The sequence below is a fragment of the Tasmannia lanceolata genome, unplaced genomic scaffold, assembly GCF_043159265.1.
Source record: "Tasmannia lanceolata isolate RefF3 unplaced genomic scaffold, GAP_Taslan_0.1 ptg000037l, whole genome shotgun sequence".
Taxonomy (NCBI): domain Eukaryota; kingdom Viridiplantae; phylum Streptophyta; class Magnoliopsida; order Canellales; family Winteraceae; genus Tasmannia; species Tasmannia lanceolata.
The window spans coordinates 55457173-55475972 of record NW_027518714.1 but is presented as its reverse complement, the minus strand read 5'-3'; the positions used below and the strand labels follow the sequence as shown (position 1 = coordinate 55475972).

The 18800-nt window shown below is 45.4% G+C and overlaps 1 protein-coding gene across 2 annotated transcripts; it reads left to right on the top strand.

Moving 5' to 3' along the window:
* Window positions 1–1138: 1138 nt before the first annotated feature.
* On the top strand, window positions 1139–18465 carry LOC143861976 (uncharacterized). 2 transcript variants are annotated; one of them, XM_077372961.1, is made up of 6 exons: window positions 1139–1308; window positions 2706–3186; window positions 3504–3716; window positions 16611–16798; window positions 16877–17170; window positions 17241–18465. In XM_077372961.1, the coding sequence occupies exons 2-6, from the start codon at window positions 2751–2753 to the stop codon at window positions 17970–17972; spliced, it is 1863 nt and encodes a 620-aa protein (XP_077229076.1). In that variant the 5' UTR covers window positions 1139–1308; window positions 2706–2750; the 3' UTR covers window positions 17973–18465. The 2 variants fall into 2 exon arrangements, with proteins under 2 accessions (XP_077229076.1, XP_077229075.1); XM_077372960.1 differs by having other exon boundaries at window positions 16874–17170.
* Window positions 18466–18800: the final 335 nt, after the last annotated feature.

Sequence of the window (18800 nt, the reverse complement as noted above, 5' to 3'; positions counted from 1 at the left end):
TCAATCATGTAAGAGCCCTTCATCATGAATACAAATTGGAGGGTTAGAATCCTCCAGGGGGAGTGGACTTTGCATCATGGCCGTCCATAGCAAAGCGTAACAAATAAAAAGTTTGGGTCATAATTTCCCACGTGAGAGTTGTCATTTTAGCTTTCTTTCTAATTCTCTCTATTGGGTTGCTTTTCCTCCTTGTTTCTTCAAGATGCCAAACAAAGATGTTTCACTGCATTTGAAAGCCTTTCTAAGAGCAGTCCTATAAATTATTAGGGATTTGCTAGCGTCCATCGCAAAAGGCATTTCGCGTAACGTTGTATGAGAGAGCTGCCACATAGGCTCACTTTCCAACAGATTTTGTCATTATTCACGAGGTGGCTACTCTCATGCAATAGACGTTCCACGAAATTCCTTCTGCGATGGACTCTAGCAAATCCCAAATTATTATTATGTCCTATAATTCTTCAATTTGATATTTAATTAAAATATTTGAATTAACATCTGATTTAAAATTTAAATGTCTAGAACACAAGATGAACCTACATAACAAATGTTCCTTTATTTAAATACAGCTTTCTACAAATTTGCTGTGCAAAATGTCATTTACCTTAAATGGAAACATTTTCTTTCATCATTTAGGAAAGGACAAAGAAAGGTAGTGTGGAAATATCATTTTCATGTTTATGTCCATTTTTAATTTTTTATTTATAAGAAGGGATTTGAGGCACAAACTGCATTGCCAAACATTTTTATCAAATCCCTTACAAGAAATTTCACTGTTTTTTTTCCCTTTAAAACAGTTGTAAAGCATTTATTCTTTCAAACATACCTTTTTTGTGACCCTGTGATCATCGAACAGGTGTCTTACTAGTACAAATAAAACTAGAAACAAAAGGTAAATAAGGAAACTGTCCTACATTGACTTTAGACCCACTAGGTGAAAGCTTTATATGCATAGAAGGAAATTAGGAGATTTAGAAAGCAAATAACCCGTTTAGACTTTAGACCCACTAGGAAAGGAAGTTTTATTGGGTACTTAGGTAGTTAGCAGTGACTAATTGTGTTGAGAGGGAGGATTTGTCAGTGCCTCTCTGATCCCTTCAGCCTTCTCTTTTTTGTTTTGTTTTGTTTTTGAAATGAAGCAACTCCTCTTCTTCTTCATTATACTTAAAAAAAAGAAGAGGAGATTTAAAATCCTCTGTTTTGCCTCAAAGTCTATGTTTTGCCTCTACCCTCTTCCTATTCTCCTCTTTCTCTCATTCTAAGAGGAGCTCACAACAGAAGGGGAGGAAAAAAAAACCACACCTTACTACAGTGAGTTTAGCCCTTTTTTTTTTTTTTTGAATGTTGAGTTTAGGCCTTTCTTTTCCTTTTTTTTATTTAGTTATACTCACCAAGGTGACCACAAGACAAACACTGGGTAGGTCCCACTATTTTCCTTTTTTCCTTTGTTTTATGATGGTCTTTAGGCAGATTTTTTGAACATTTTCTTTTGTTTTATGATGGTCTTTGTGCAGATTTTGTGAACATTTTCTTTTCAGTCTTCAATTGAAGATGTAGAAGTTTATTACATGATTGAGCGATTAGAAATTATAACATCAACATTCAGAAGTAATTAACCCATAACCCCTAGGATGTTTTACCAACTTAGGCCCTGTTTGGATCGCAAGAAAAACTTTTCTGATGGAAGATATTTTCACGAGAAATTTTTTTTCTTTTCACAATTTAGAGACACAAATTGTCCCTTTTGGGCAGGATGGATAGGAAATATTTGAATCCGATCATATTTCATTTAAATTAAGTATAAGTATTAAGTAGTATAGGAATGATGGAACTATTATTATTGGGAAATGTTATCAGCGCTATTTTGGGAAATGTTATCAGCACTACTGTATTTTGATGATCACACTCCTCACTTTAGTAAAAGTACAGTATGGCCGGCACTATAGGATGATCCAAACCGTCCATTAGATGGGCCACACCCTAGATAGGTTGTGCCCCAAAAATTATTCAACGTGTTGATCCTAACCCTCCGATCTATAGAGGGTTAAGATCATTCATTCACCTTACAGATCGGAGGGTTAGGATCAACTTATGGAAATTAGCTCAGGAAATAATATGATTATGGTTAATTTAAAGGGATATCATCATAAATTGAAGGTCCCTCTAAATAAAAATTGAATAGGGTTGGCTCAAGTTATCTCTCGTCCTGTGCAAAAAAAAAAAAAAAAAAAAAAAGAAATATTTTTCCTTTCCATACTATTCAAGAAAATTCTTAGAATCCAAACAGGGCCTTAAAGATTACGGCGTTAAAATGTGTAAGCATGAATTCTTTTAGAAGTTACTGTAGTCTTGGCATTTGTTCATATCATTTTTTCTCTAACATCTGCAGAAAAGAGTATTCTTGTTGGTTTAACATATCACATTTTCAAGTGGGCCATGACTTTCCTTTTTCTCTTGAATTTCTAAGACCCACTTGTGATTACTGATTACATGTTAGAATCAAAAACTTTTTTAAGGTTCCCGTTCTTATAGATCATATCATCAACTGGGTCATGAGGTTGAAATGCTGAAACTAAGATGGGATTATATGTTAGAACAAAGATAATTTCCCCTTCTATCCATTCTTTTCCTTTTCATATTTGTACTGTGGTTAAACAATATTTTCAACTGGTTCATGACTGTTTTTTCCTTTTCCCTCCGAAATGCAGAGACCCAGTTGGAATGGTAGATTGCATTAAGGAAGAGGCTTGAGTATGGAGGGAGGGAATGGTATGGATTGCATTAAAGAAGATGCCCTCATACTCAAAGGAATAGCCGAACAGATGATTAGAACTAGGGATTACTATGGTGCCAGAGATAAGCTAAACGATGCAAAACAGCTTTTTCCGGTGCTAGAAAATGTTTCTCAGATGCTAACTGTCTGTAATGTACTCTGTGCTGCTGACTTTGATTCCCCAAGTCACGGGATGGACTGGTATTTCATTCTACAGCTCAATCCTGATGATGATGAAGCAACGATAACAAGCCGGTATCAAAAGCTCTGTCTGGATCTTGAGCCCATTAAGGATGAGTTTCCTGGTGCCAAATATGCGCTGGAGTTCATTGATAAAGCAATGTCTGTGCTTCTTGATAAAGCAAAACGTTCTGAGTTCGATGCAATGATATATGAACCAATCACAATAATCAAAGGTATATCTTTTCTAATTCTTTAAATCTTCCATGAAAACTTTATGAAACAACCAATTACTCCAGAGTCTTAAGCTGTTAGAGTTGGTGTTATTTAATCATTTATATTTCCACACTCCCCCCTCACCCGTGGCCCCTCTTTTTTGGATTGGCCGTACACGTGGAATTTTAATATCAAGGGGTTCTGGGGTTTTGAACCTAGTGTCTGATACCATGTGAAACAACCAATTTCTTCAAAAGCTTAAGCTGTTAGAGTTGGTGTTATTTAATCATTTATACTTCAAATTTCCACGTGTCTATGCTCCGTTTGTATCATCCAGATCCGTCACATGTGCTTGCTCAGGATGAGGTAGAGTTGTTGGAGGATTTGTCTTATGTTGAGGGACCCATTTGTATCGATCGAAAAGAGCATGTTTTGAGGTCGAAGGTCAATCCGCTAGTCAAAGTTCTTTGGCACCATCATGGTGTCGAGAAGGCAATTTGGAAGCGGGAGGATGAGTTCAAGAAGAAGTATCCTGAACTTTTCGCCTTAGGTATGTTTTATGATTTTAGTTAATATTTGTAGTGGAAATTTGATGCTAATTATGTTTTACATATGATTGATATATATTATTTATTTAGATGTTTAAAAACTAATAAGTACACGAATTTCGAGGACGAATTCTTTTAAGGGGGAAGGATGTAACACCCGGCCCCACACGCACACATTAGGATCTATTTATTTTTGTGGAGATGGGGTTTCATTATCAAAACTAAAGCATGAGCAATCTTATCTATAGGGCGCCTTTTATAAAAAAAAGGCTATATTCTTTTAGGTTCTCTATTGTTGTTGAATAAAAGTGGATATTTATTTGTCTCGGTGGCACGTGCTAGTATGAAACCTGTGCGATGCATGGGGCAACAATGAAAATTAATTGAACATGGAGAGAGAGAGAGAGAGAGATTTCAATGTAAATATTAAAATTTAGTAAGGATTATCTAGACGACACAAAAAACTCTAAATATGCACATAAAAACTACAAAATTCTCATGTACAAAGAGTAGAACTATGACAACTATGATTCATAACTTATAATGTCTCTATAGTCTTGTACTTTCTCTCTGGTGGGCAGAAGTTATACTATTGTATCATTAAGTTGAGATATCCTACAGTTTTGGGCTCACAATTGGTTGTCACATTCTAAAACGAATAGGAGCTATATGGGTTATTAGGAAAATAGGAAGAAATCAATCCACATTGGATAATTGACTGAAAAGACAGAACATGGCCCATCCATGCCCTAGTAGATAAGCAGTTTACATATAATTTTAGCTCTAGTTATTGAGACTAAGAACATTGGATTGTATCTCCAAATCATCAAGATACCTTCCCTTCTCTTCATTAATGGATGTATAGATCAGAGGAGGTTACATGATGTATGTGGATAGTTTAACGTGTAGGACCCACTTTTTTAATGATTGAAACAATTCAAAATGCATGAAAATCCGCTCTCGCATCGAACAATTCCAACCCTTTAATCTGTGGCTGTTAATATAGACAGCTTGTTTCTTTATTTTATCACCCCTCATTCACTAGATACAAAGTGTCATAATCGTCCAATTGGGATGAATTTTGATCCATAGAAGAGTTAACAGATGAATGACTTGGATCATAGAAAAAGTGGGCCCATGGTGCACGGTTTGGAAGTGCTTTTCAAAGCATCAAACCAGTTTTGTTGCAAATGAAAAAAGTGTCTAAAGTGAAACTTATGAGAGAAGATTCACCGTAAGATTATGTGTTTCAATTTTATGTATTATGTTAGACCTAAAATCGGTAACAGGTACAGCAGTGACGTGAGAGCTGAGCTGGATGACTAGGGGAGCTGAGTCCTGAGGGACCGGAGTGAACGAGGAGTGAGGTGGTGGAGAACGAGTCCTGCTATGAGGGCTGAGTCCTGCACAAGGCAAGCGAGGTCAGAAGACCAGACCGGGTTTTACTCCGGACAGGCCCTTCGACACTCAAGTCAGTATGAGCAGGAGTGAAGGGGAGATGTCTAAGAGTTTAGGGAGAGAAGGGATTTTCGCATTACCCATTGGTTTGAGCTTTGAATCCCTTTTTATAGGGAAAACCTGGTGAGGTGTCCTGTACAGGTGTCCAGGACAGATGGCGGCCTGTAAGAGGCTGGAGTTCACCTACTCCAGGACAGGTGGCAGGCTGTGAGTGGCTGGAGTTCACCTACTCTGGGACAGGTGGCAGCCTGTGAGTGGCTGGAGTTTACCTGCTCTGGGACAGGTGGCAGCCTGTGAGTGGCTGGAGTTTTTACACCCCATCAGTTGCCCCCCAGTTTTCCAAGTCATTGAGTGACTTGGGAAAGTGTGGTTGATCGCTTATCTGGATTGACAGGTGTTGTGTGGAAGTGAATCGTAGGGTTCAGTCTGGAGGTCCAGTTTGGAGTCCGGCTGGAAGTGGAGTCCGGAGATCCAGTCCGGAGTCCGGCTGGAAGTGGAGTCTGGAGATCCAGTCCGGAGTCCGGCTGGAAGTTGGGTCCGGAGGTCCAGTCCGGAGTCCGGCTGGAAGTGGAGTCCGGAGATCCAGTCCGGAGTCCGGCTGGAAGTTGAGTCCGGAGGTCCAGTCCGGAGTCCGGCTGGAAGTTGGGTCCGGAGGTCCAGTCCGGAGTCCGGCTGGAAGTTGAGTCCGGAGGTAGATCCAGTCCGGAGTCCGGCTGGAAGTGGAGTCCGGAGATCCAGTCCGGAGTCCGGCTGGAAGTTGAGTCCGGAGGTCCAGTCCGGAGTCCGGTTCGGACCGGACTCATTTTTGTCGTCTAGCGGCCAGTCCGGTTCGGACCGGACTGGTTTTTGTCGTTTTGTTGAAACACGTTATATCCAGTTCGGATTTTCCCGGACTGATTTTTGTCGTCTTGCGGCCAGTCCGGTTCGGACCGGACTGGTTTTTGTCGTTTTGTTGAAACGCGTTATATCTAGTTCGGATTTTCCCGGACTGATTTTTGTCGTCTTGCGGCCAGTCCGGTTCGGACCGGACTGGTTTTTGTCGTTTTGTTGAAACGCGTTATATCCAGTTCGGATTTTCCCGGACTGATTTTTGTCGTCTTGCGGCCAGTCCGGTTCGGACCGGACTGGTTTTTGTCGTTTTGTTGAAACGCGTTATATCCAGTTCGGATTTTCCCGGACTGATTTTTGTCGTCTTGCGGCCAGTCCGGTTCGGACCGGACTGGTTTTTGTCGTTTTGTTGAAATGCGTTATATCCAGTTCAGATTTAAAGATCCAGTACGGAGTACGGAGCACGGAGTACGGAGTACGGAGCACGGAGTACGGAGCATGGAGTACGGAGTACGGAGCATGGAGTGCGGAGCATGTAGTACGGAGCGGAGATGTGAATTTTCATGCACGTAGGAACACGCGCGTGTTTGATCGTATTTTTGAGTGGGAGAATGTGTCCGTCATAAATATGGGACACGTGGCGCCATTCGAGTGTCCTCGAGATGCGTGCGTCGTATTTAATGCCCCACCGCCTCTGAAAAGCTATAAAAGGAGGTTTTACCCCCTTTCATTCTTTACTTTTTACTTTTCATCTTTTCTTCTTTTTCTTGCTCTGGGAGCTTCGACTTCTCAGTTCTCAGTTCGCAGTTCCCAGTTCGCAGTTCGCAGTTCGAGTTGCGCAAGGACTTGACGAGCTCCACTCACCGGTATTCCTCTCAGCCCTTCTCTTTACTACATGTCTGATAGTAATTCGAGTTCCGAGTCCGGTACGGAGTCCTCCACTAGCAGTAGTTCAGAATTTAGGCCGCCGCAGGAGCCTGTAATGGCTAGGACGTCCGCTAGAGTAGATCTTGTAGATAGTGACGACGAAGGGGACAAGGAGGAGGTGTTTTTAGACTTGAACGCCACTCCACTCCCCACTGTTAGTCTCTCCCGAGCAGAAGGGAGTGTTGAAAGTGACGTTGCTGAGGCGTCTACAACATTCCCTCCTGGTCAGGCGGTGGAGGTAGTCGCTAGAGCGCGGATGGATGCTAACCCAAAATACAACCTACGAGCTCTAGTCGAAGAGAACTACCTCACCAGGTCCATGCTAGGCGACATTAGGAATAAGTACTGTGTGCCTCCAAGATTTGAACTGAAGGCAGCTATAGAGGGAGACAGAGCCTGTAACGAGAGTCGAGATCTCTGTATTTATGAGGAGTCGATGAGGGCGGGACTCCGATTTCCTCTGCACCCATTCTTCGCAGCGGTGCTTCGATACTACGGACTGGCCCCAGCTCAAGTAGCTCCGAACTCATGGAGACTACTGACTGGGTTCTTGTATCTTGTCCACGGCCGGTTAGAGAGGAGCGTGAGCTTGTCGCTATTCCGTGCTTGTGCACATCTGAAGAGGCATAAGGAAGGGGGCTGGATCTACATCAGCCAGCGCCCTGAACTCAAAATCATTACCGGTATCCCCTCGTCAATACATTCATGGAAGAATAGGTTCTTCTACGTCGAGGATAAGGAGGTCAGTGAGCCCTGGCCTGTCCCTCTAGTGTGGGACACTCCGGACACTTCCAAATTAAGTCGAAAGCCGCTCCTCGAGAGTGAGGACAGAGAGACTTTCGCCTTGATGCGGAAGGAGATTGAGCAATCAGGCCTTATCCGCTGTGCAGAGTTCTCAGGAGAGGAGGTGCTAGTTGGACTGGGCGTGAGTGCCGCGACTCCAGAACGTATGTAGCTAGACTTGTCTTTTAAAATATGTTTACTTTTATATGCTTGCTTCTGACTGCTTGCTTGTCTGGCAGAAATGAAGAAACAATCGACTGTCGAGAAGATAAGACAGGGAGCCCAGCCACGGGCACAGGAGGGTGCTGCACAGGCACAACAGGAGTGCCAGAAGAGAAAGGCGACTGTACTGGCGAGTCCAGCCCCGTCACAGGGCACTCCTCCACCCCCATCCCAGAGGCCCAAGACTACGGTGAAGCTAATAGGCCCCTTTGCTCAGGGCGGTGGCTCTTCTAAGTCCGGTGGTGCTTCTACCGGAACCAGTTCTGGGGCTCGTCCTCCTACGGGGCTTAGTGAGCACGTCTTTCGACCCAATTGGGCCGTTCTGAAGGATGACACTGCCCTAGGCTAGAGCCGAGTAGCAGCAGAGATCATGAGCAAGTGTTTGCTGCGGAAGGACAAGCAGCAGATCCTTCACGAGCCGCCAGCTACAGGAGAGGAGGCTGTGCTATCCTCAGCTTACCAGGTAAGGAAGTGGTGATCCGTTTGCTAACTTTCTGCCCATTTCTTCCTTTCACCATACTGATGCCTGTTTCTTTCTTCAGATCTTGCTTTACTATAATGACCTCAAGGAGAAGAGTAAGAAGTTCTCCCAAGCTATTACTGCATCTGAAGAAGTGAACGGAAAGTTGGCCGCTGAGGTGCAAGAGCTTCAAACGAGCATCGGGCGAGTAGAGGAGGAGAAGAGGTTGTTGATGGAGGATCTGGCCGCAGAGAAGAAGAAACTGGTCAAGGCTGCTGAAGCCATGGAGGCTCAAAGAGGAAGAGCCAAAGAGAGGCAGGAGACGGCAGTGAAGGAGGCCACAGAGGCGAAGGAGGCTGAACTTTTCAGCCTGTCGAGCGAGGCTTATAGTCTTGGATACTACGACTGCCTCCAGGAGCTCCAGGCCTGCAATCCAAACTTATTGATGCAGAACATGACTCTCCCTGCCAGGCCGAAGATTACTGATGAGGAGCCAGATGCTCCTACTGATGCTCCTGCTGACATCACCTCTCTTCCAGATGCTTAGTATTATTATTATTATTATTTTTGTTTATTTTGACCTCTTTTTGTAATGGTCCTTGAGACCCTACAGCTCTTACCAGCCTCTTTAAAGTGAATTTTGTAATGGCCCTCGAGGCCCCACATATTCTGATCAATGAAATCCCATTTGTCTGTCTCTGATACTTCTCAACTGAGTGATTTGCTCGACTTGTCTTTTTAATTTTGATAACCTGGGACTGAGGCTGTTGATAGTCGAATTGTGACGAGCTGGTCTTCTAACAAGTACCCAAGTTCAGGAACAACAAGTACCCAAGTTTTGTGAACTGGGTTTCCAGTAAGTACCCAAGTTTAAGAACTGGGTTTCCAGTGAGTACCCAAGTTTTGTGAACTGGGTTTCCAGTGAGTACCCAAGTTTTGTGAACTGGGTTTCCAGTGAGTACCCAAGTTTAAGAACTGGGTTTCCAGTGAGTACCCAAGTTTTGTGAACTGGGTTTCCAGTGAGTACCCGAGTTTTGTGAACTGGGTTTCCAATGAGTACCCAAGTTTAAGAACTGGGTTTCCAGTAAGTACCCAAGTTTTGTGAACTGGGTTTCCAGTGAGTACCCGAGTTTTGTGAACTGGGTTTCCAGAGAGTAAGAGTGAAACAAAGTCTGCAAAAAAGATTATTTATTTATAACAACAAATTGACAAATTTACAAAGTCACCTTTTTACGCTGTACATTTTGTCTATTGATAATATCTCCTGAGATTTTTGGAGTTCCAGGCGTGAGGTAATAAGTGCTCTTCCAGTGTCTCCAGTTTATAGCTTCCTGGCCGGATAACTTCTTTCACTCGATATGGCCCTTCCCAAGTCGGGGAGAGTTTCCCGACTTTCGTCGGTTGGGAGACGGCTGCCTTTCTCAGGACTAAATCTCCTGTCCTGAATTCTCTGGGGCGAATCTTGGAGTTGTGATAATTTGATACCCTCTGCTTATAAGCGGCGACCCGGATTCGAGATTCTTCCCGGATTTCTTCTAGTAAGTCGAGATCGGCACGGAGCCCGTCGCCGTTAAGCTGCTCGTTGAAGCTGGTGATTCGGGGAGACGGAGCGCCTATATCGACTGGTATCACAGCCTCAGTACCAAAGGAAAGGTTGAATGGCGATTCACCAGTCGTCGTGCGAGGAGTAGTGCGGTAAGCCCACAGAACGTGATAGAGCTCATCTGCCCAACGACCAGCTTTTTCGTCCAGCCTCTTCTTTATCCCCTGAAGCAGGATTCTATTAGTTACTTCCGTTTGCCCATTGGTCTGGGGGTGAGCAACCGAAGTGAATCTCTGTTCAATCTTTAGGTCCGAGCAGAACTTTCGAAAGTTCCGGCAGTCGAACTGTTTGCCGTTGTCTGTGATCAAGATACGGGGAATCCCAAATCTACAGACTACTGCCTTCCAGAAGAAGTTCTGCACATTCTGCTCAGTGATCTGGGCCAGAGGTTCTGCCTCCACCCACTTAGTGAAATAGTCGATCGCCACTACCACGAACATGCGCTTTCCAGAGGCCGGTGGGAAAGGGCCCAGGATGTCCATCCCCCATACTGCAAAGGGAAGTGGACTAATAATTGGAGCCATTGCTACGGCAGGCTGGTGAATGGTAGGAGAGAACTTCTGACACCTCTCACACCTTTTAACCAGATCCAGGGCATCATGCCTGATAGTAGGCCAATACAGTCCTCTGAGCAGCACCTTTATCGCCAGGGCTTTGCCCCCCAGATGTTCTCCGCAAATTCCTTCATGAGTCTCTTGTAGTGCATACGCGGCGTCGCTCGGCCTTAGACACTTCAGATATGGGAGAGTATATGACCTTTTGTATAGATTGTCACCACTGAGGGAGAATCGGGCAGCTCTCTGTATCACCTTACGAGCTTCTTTCTTATCCTCCGGGAGTCTAGCATCGCGCAGATAACCTATGATCTCATCCATCCAGCACGGCTCATCTTCCACCTGCATGACTTCCATGGCTTTACTGTCGATGCTGGACCTCTGTAGAAACTCCATGTGTATGCTTCCGAGAGTGGTATATCCAGAGGCAGCCAGTTTTGACAGCACGTCAGCTTTGGCATTCTCTGTTCTTGGCACTCTGATGACCTCGAAACTTGCAAACCGGCTGGAAAGTTGGCGAACCTTGGCGAGGTACTTAATCATACGCTCGTCTCGGGCTTCGTAGACACCTTGGATCTGGTTTGCTACCAGCTGCGAGTCGCAGTATGCTTTCAATTTTTGGGCGCCGGTCTGAATTGCTAGGCTCATTCCGGCAAGGAGGGCCTCATATTCCGCCTCATTATTTGATGCACGGAACCCGAATCTCAGGGCGTAATCCGCAGTGAACTCATCAGGCCCAGTGAGGATGAGGCCAGCTCCACAGCCGTTTTTATTTGAAGATCCGTCGACATATACTTCCCAAGTCGGTGTGCTGGTTATGGAGTCCTGTCCGGCTGAAGGTGGCCTGATTGCCGTCCGAATTTCCTCTGTCATACGCTCTTCAGGGACTACTTTCTCTATAACTGGGAGCTGTAATGCTTCAGGGTCGACGACCTGGTGGGGGATAGTGCACTCGGCTACAAAGTCTGCCAGTACTTGGGCCTTGATAGCTGGCCTGGGTGCGTACTGAATATCGAACTCGCTTAGCTCTACAGCCCATTTCACAAGTCGCCCGGAGATATCTGGTCGATGGAGAACTTGTCGAAGTGGCTGATCAGTCAAGACCTTTACAGTGTGAGCTTGGAAGTACGGCCTTAACTTCCTGGCGGCCATTACCAGCGCGTAAGCCAATTTCTCGACCCGCTGGTACCTTGTTTCTGCGTCGTGAAGAACCTTGCTAACATAATAAATAGGTTTTTGCTGGCGGTGCTCTTCACGGACGAGTACAGCTGCCAGAGCCGTGGAGCTGATGAAGAGATACAAAAATAGCTCCTCGCCAGGCTCCGGCTTTGTTAATAATGGCGGAGAGGACAAATATCTTTTCAGCTCTTCGAATGCGACCTGGCATTCTTCCGTCCAGGGCGCGGTCTTGAGTCCCTTGACCGCGCTGAAAAAGGGGAGGCACCTTTCCGCTGATTTGGAGATAAAGCGACCCAACGCCGCTATCATTCCTGTGAGCCGCTGGACTTCCCTGATGGTTTTTGGGGCAGTAAGCTCCATCACGGCTCTGATCTTTTCTGGATTTGCTTCTATCCCTCGCTGGCTCACCATGAATCCTAAGAACTTCCCCGAGCTGACACCAAATGTGCACTTGGTGGGGTTAAGTTTCATGTTGTGCTTCTTCAGGACCTGAAATGTTTCTCTGAGATCAGACGCATGATCCTGCGCACTCCGACTTTTGACCAGCATATCGTCTACATAGACTTCCATGTTACGGCCGATCTGGTTCTGAAAAAGTTTGTTCACAAGCCTTTGGTAAGTGGCTCCGGCATTTTTGAGGCCGAAGGGCATAACTCGGTAGCAGTAAATCCCTTGATCTGTGACGAAGGAGGTCTTTGGTATATCCGACTCGTACATCCTGATCTGATTGTATCCGGAGAAGGCGTCCATGAAGCTCAACAGTTCATGACCCGCTGTGGCGTCAATGAGTTGGTCGATCTTCGGGAGTGGATAGCTGTCCTTAGGACAAGCCTTATTCAGATCGGTGAAGTCGACGCAGGTCCTCCATTTCCCATTAGTCTTCTTGACTAGGACTACGTTTGCCAACCAGTCCGGGTATCGAATCTCGCGAATGAAGTCAGCCTTCAGAAGCCTCTCCACTTCTTCTTTTATTGCCTGCCGCCTTTCGAAGGCGAAATGTCGTCTCTTCTGCTTCACCGGTCTGCAGGTTGAATCAACACCGAGCCTGTGTGTGCTGATCTCTGGATCAATGCCGGGCATATCGGCGTGAACCCATGCAAAGACATCTGCATTGTCCTGGAGAAAATTGGTGAGCTGGTGCTGAATGTCGGTGCTGAGGGAGGAACCGATCAGAGCGACTTTCTCACTGTCCTCTGGGCACAGTGGGATGGAGAGGAGGTCTTCAGCAGGTTGAGTCCCTCTGAGCTCGTCCCTTACATCGAGCAGTTCAATTGGCAGTGACTCCACTGCATTTTTGCCTTTAAGTGCCGTTGCGTAGCACTCTCTGGATTGAGGCTGATCTCCTCGAACTTCCCCCACACCATTGGGGGTTATGAACTTCATTTTTTGGTGGTAGGCCGAGGCTACTGCACGGATGAGGTTCTGGCCAGGCCGTCCCAAGATAGCATTATAGACCGAAGTGGCCCTTACTACTAGAAAGTTGACCATGGCGAAAGCTTGACAAGGTGGATCTCCGACAAGAACAGGGAGCTCGATCTGCCCCACCACTTTTACGACCTCTCCGGAGAAGCCAAATAAATCTGAGTTTGCCGGCTTCAGACGGTCGTCGCCTATCATCATTTTCTCAAAGGCGTGGTAGTATAGAATGTCCGCCGAACTCCCATTGTCTACGAGGATTTTCTTCACCTCCCAGTTGGCGACGAGCATGGTTAAAACCAGTGCATCGTCGTGGGGCAGGATAAGATTATCCAGATCTGCATCTGAGAAGGAGATCTCATTCTCCGTTCTCGTCTTTTTGCTGGTTGTGTGCATGGCGTTAACTCGCCGTGCATATGCTTTGCGGGCGGTAGAAGAGGTGCCCCCAGCTGCAGGCCCACCCATAATTATACCGATGACCCCCCATTGGCTGAGGTTGGGGTGCCTCAGGCTGCGCATTGCCCAGCTGAGGGGTTTTGTCCCGAGCAGGGGGCTGTTGTGATCTTCGAGGGCTGCGGCCCTGGGGGCTCTTTCCTCTGCGCTCTTCGTTGCGGCTGTCAGTTCGAATATACTTTTTCAAATAGCCCCGGCTGATGAGTTGTTCAATTTCCTGCTTGAGTTGCCAACAATCATCTGTGTCGTGGCCGTGGTCCTTGTGGAACCGGCAGTACTTTGAGGGATCTCTCCTGTTTCCCTTGGAGATCATTCTAGCAGGCCACTTCACGAACTCTTCTTCGCTGATCGCCGCCAGTATGTGCTTTCTGGAGGTGTTGAGAGGCGTGAAGTTTTCTTCTCTTCTCTGAGGAGGCGGAGACTTCTCTCTCCTGGGAGGTTTATCCTCCCTGCGCTGCTTAGGGAGATTTTTCTCTTCAGAGGTTATCCTCCGATTTGAATTAAGAGCTGCCAGTGTTTCTTCCACCGTTATGTACTCTTCTGCTCCGGCCATAAGATCCGCTAGTGAGTGCGGATTTTGTCGAGCCACCACTCGACGGAATTCATTAGACCTGGCGCCTGCGAGGAGCGCATTCATTGCTGCTGAGGGATCTAGATTTGGCACTTGAAGTGCCTCCCTGTTGAATCGGCGGACGAACACCTTCAGAGGCTCGTTGTCGTCCTGTCGCAAGGCCATCAGGGAAGCTGTTGTTTTCCTTGGCCTGCGGCTGCTCATGAAGTGGCGGACAAGATCCTCTCCAAAATCATCAAAATTGTTGATGGAGTTCGGTTTGATCCTGGAATACCAGTCTCTTGCTGCGCCAGTTAGCGTCGTTGGAAACGCTCTGCAAAGAAAGCCATCGGAAGCTCCGTGCAGGAGCATAATTGTTCTGAACGTCTCCAAGTGGTCCACGGGGTCTGTAGTGCCGTCATACTGAGGGACGGCGGGCATTTTAAACCCTCTGGGTGCTGGGGCACCCAGAACATCATCAGTGAATGGCGTCCTACTTGAGAACGCCCTGGAGACGGGCCGGCTCTGGTCCTTCGCCAGTTCCTCTATCCGATGGTCCATCTCCTCCATTCTCTGTAGCAGCGGATCCGTCCTGTGGTCCAAGGACCTGATCCTTTCCACAGACTGGCTCGCCGCAGAGCCGGATTGGCTCTCCCGACTCATACGACGAGGTCGGCGCTTCGCTGGTGGCGCGCGATCTTCATGAGCTCGGCGCCTCTGTGCGGAGGGGGAACGCGACCTTTCACGGCGATGAGGCTCTGTTTGGGCATGCCTCGTCGCGGGGTGAGGGACTTGTCTGGTGGAATGATGAGTTCGGCCCTCACCATGGTATGATGACTCTCCCCTGTGGACGTCTGGCCTTCCTTGGACAGATCGCGGAGCCTCTGGGGGAGGTTAAGGGGGTACTTGAAGTAGTTGCTGGTACTGCCCAACGAGGGCTGTCATCTGCTGAAATAGAGCTTGAACCTGCTCCGGAGTGGGCAAAGGATTCAGATGTTCTGAGCGAGTCGGGCTCTGATCTGCTGTAGCAGAAGCTGCTACTACTAGTGATGCAATTCGCTCGCTCCGGGTCCTGCGGGGTAGCGCGGTTTGGGTAGTCCGCGCCCGCGCAGTAGGCATCCGCGTACTCTTGCGTCCTGCCATTTTTGTGAGTGGGGTGTAAAGACAGCTTTTAGTTCTGGGGTCCCACGGATGGCGCCAATCTGTTAGACCTAAAATCGGTAACAGGTACAGCAGTGACGTGAGAGCTGAGCTGGATGACTAGGGGAGCTGAGTCCTGAGGGACCGGAGTGAACGAGGAGTGAGGTGGTGGAAAACGAGTCCTGCTATGAGGGCTGAGTCCTGCACAAGGCAAGCGAGGTCAGAAGACCAGACCGGGTTTTACTCCGGACAGGCCCTTCGACACTCAAGTCAGTATGAGCAGGAGTGAAGTGGAGATGTCTAAGAGTTTAGGGAGAGAAGGGATTTTCGCATTACCCATTGGTTTGAGCTTTGAATCCCTTTTTATAGGGAAAACCTGGTGAGGTGTCCTGGACAGGTGTCCAGGATAGATGGCGGCCTGTAAGAGGCTGGAGTTCACCTACTCCAGGACAGGTGGCAGGCTGTGAGTGGCTGGAGTTCACCTACTCTGGGACAGGTGGCAGCCTGTGAGTGGCTGGAGTTTACCTGCTCTGGGACAGGTGGCAGCTTGTGAGTGGCTGGAGTTTTTACACCCCATCATATTAGTATATGTTAATTCGAATAATTTTTATTGAATGATGAAAATTTCATTGTAAGAATGGGGACAAATACAGAGCAATAAAAAACTAGAAAGAAACATGAAGTGAGACCCTGAAAAGAGAAGATACATACATCAAGGAGGGAGAAAAACATACAGCTCCAAGACATACCCCTTCCCTAGCTAACCTATCGGTTACATCGTTAGCTGATCTTATATGGCAGAAAGAAAGGGGAGCATCGCCCACACGATCTTGAATTTCCTCAAAGAATTTAGTAAATCTCCACGGAAAGGCGTTGCCGCCACTAATATTATTAGTTTTTGTTCTTGTTGTGTTCTTAAATGATATAAAAACTTCTTTTTCCTACTGGGTTTCTGTGGTTGAAACTCACACCTTATATATTTTCAGATGTGGACACCACTCACATTCAATAGGACCATGCCAGAGAATGGGAAATAGAGAAGGAGCGACGATCTAGAGATTTAATGATTAGTTTCCTTTTATGCGTTTACTTTAGAATTTAGACGTCTAGTTTTGTGTTACGTAAATCTTGAAGATTTACTTATTCTATATTATCCTTGATGAGATTTGAGGCTATGATTATTTTATTTCATGGTGGACTTTGTTTTAAATGTTGGTCTTTATTTCCGCAAGAATGTTGTAGGTTAATTAACGGGCCGGCCTTCAGGCATTCGAAATCCGGGCCTCTACAAGACTTATCTAACTTTGCATCTCATTTTAGCAGATAATCCTCCGATTGTGAAGAAGATAGTGAAAGAGGGAGCAAACCCTGTCACCCTAAAAAATGATTCCTCTTTGGAAGAAAAGGAAAGAGAGGGAGAAAAAGAACAAGAAAAGGAACCATTCTCTCCTACCAGAAAGAGAGGTAGACCTGCCAAAATCAGATCAACTGTTAGCCCGTCAAAGAAGCAGGTAATTTTGCCATTCTTGATTTTGACAGTAGTATCCTTTCGGTCTTATCTTATTATTTCTCATTTTCTTTGGTAGAAGCAAACTGAGGGTGTGCACTGCAAGACCCAAAAATTTGACGTAGCGATGATCAGAGAAGCTACTGAGGAAGCCATGAATGAATTTTCCATATTAGCCTCTCATCATACAGAAGCTCCTTCCCCCTTACCTTCTGAGAATCTACCTCAGGATTCATTGCAGCCTTCTTTGCCAACACTTCATACCGAATCTGGTTATCATTCTCCTAACGATTCTCCTAACCATTCTCCTAGCTATTCTTTTAGCTATTCTCCTTCTCCTTCTCCTTCCTTGGAACATCCAGCCACTCCCCTAGAGGTTGGTAATCTAAACAAAATGTTCAACTAGTTAGTAATTTGGTTCAAAATACTGACTCTTGAATTTTCAGATGCTTCCATCCCTTACAATCATAGACTATATTGCGGATCTTCGCCAGCTGATCCTAGATGAATCTGCTTCCTCACCTGAGCCCCGATCATCCAGTTCAATCGTGCTTGAATCAACCGAAATCCAAAATGCAAAGAAGATTGTGGTTATCGCATCTTCTATGGAATTGGAATTATTTCTTTCCAAAGAATTTCAACTGGAACTCAAAAATGCGATTGACATATTGTTGGCCAATGAGAACAGAACTCCGGGTCGAACTTTCAAACTTCTAAACTTTAAGAAATATATCGAGTGTTTAGTGCCCGATTACTATTCCTACCAGGAGGATTTAGACGCGGCCGATCGTGTTTCTTCTGAAGCCAATTTTCTAAGACAAACACTATCTCAGACGGTCAATCAAATGGAAAGACTCGCAGATGTCAATAAAAAATGGGAGCAGGAAAAAGAATCCATTCTTGAAGAAAAAAGCAATCTGAAAGCAATGATTAAAGAACTCTCCCAACAGTTGACAAAGACTGAAGCCTCACTCTACGACAATCATCTGTTAATGAAGGAGCAGATGGCCAAAACTGAGGAAGATAAAATGAGTTTCAAGACAAAAATGACTGAGAAAAAGGGTTTGAAGATAAAGGAGGAAGACGCAAAGAAATATCTGGAACATCTTCGCGGAGTATGGATGGACAAGAGGAAGTTGATTCGTAATATTGGGAGTAAAAGCATGGAGGGAAGGTGATGCAGGGCAAGTCGGGAAAGCCATTGGTGTTTTGATAATTTTCATACACCCTTGCTGTTTGATACAAGTCATGTGATAGCCTTTGTTGTTTTGGTAATTTACCTTTCTGAAGGACTTGTATGAAGATTTGATGCTCTATTAATTGAGAGGAACTTGGATGTTGCTATTAGGAACATTTCAGAACCTCAGCCCATTAGAAACGTCTCATACACAGAATTCATAGGGTTAAGTTGGGGCTTGTATACTGTCTGATCAGATCAAGTGCCATATGGTCAAGACTTACTAATTCATGTCCTTTTGGTTACAAGTGTTCAGGGAATTGGCAATCCATGTCCCATATTTTACACCAGTTGAAGAGTCTGATTCTTCAAGTGTGTGTATACACTTCTACTAAATGTAGTGTATTGTCAGGCATCAGAGAGGTCACAACTTTTGTAATGCTTCAACTGTGTATATACTTCACCTTAGCTGCTAGCTTTCATTTCCAGTTGAGTATAACCTGTTTTAGCCTAGTTTTCTCATTGCTTACATTACAAAAAGAGCAGTAGTGCCAACAGAATGAACTATGCATGGTTCTACATTTGAATTGAGAGGGAGCTATAACTGATGAGAGAGAGCTATATCTCTCAAGAGTAAGAAACACATTTTCAAGTAAAGCGAGAGAATTAGAGTTTATCTCACTTAAGTAGATACTTTTTTTCACAATCGAAGTTCTGGAACTCCATGTAACCCATTTTAAACGAACAAAATTAGGACTGTCAACGGTCCAATCTAAACTGGTGGGACATAGAGACAAGTTGTGTTGTGTTTTTGGGAAATGGTATATCT

Coding starts and splice junctions, on each gene's coding strand:
- LOC143861976 (XM_077372960.1), top strand. CDS start 2,751: ATGGAGGGAGGGAATGGTATGGATTGCATTAAAGAAGATGCCCTCATA. Junction 3,717..16,610: donor TCCTGAACTTTTCGCCTTAG/GTATGTTTTATG, acceptor TCATTTTAGCAG/ATAATCCTCCGATTGTGAAG. Junction 17,171..17,240: donor ATCCAGCCACTCCCCTAGAG/GTTGGTAATCTA, acceptor TTGAATTTTCAG/ATGCTTCCATCCCTTACAAT.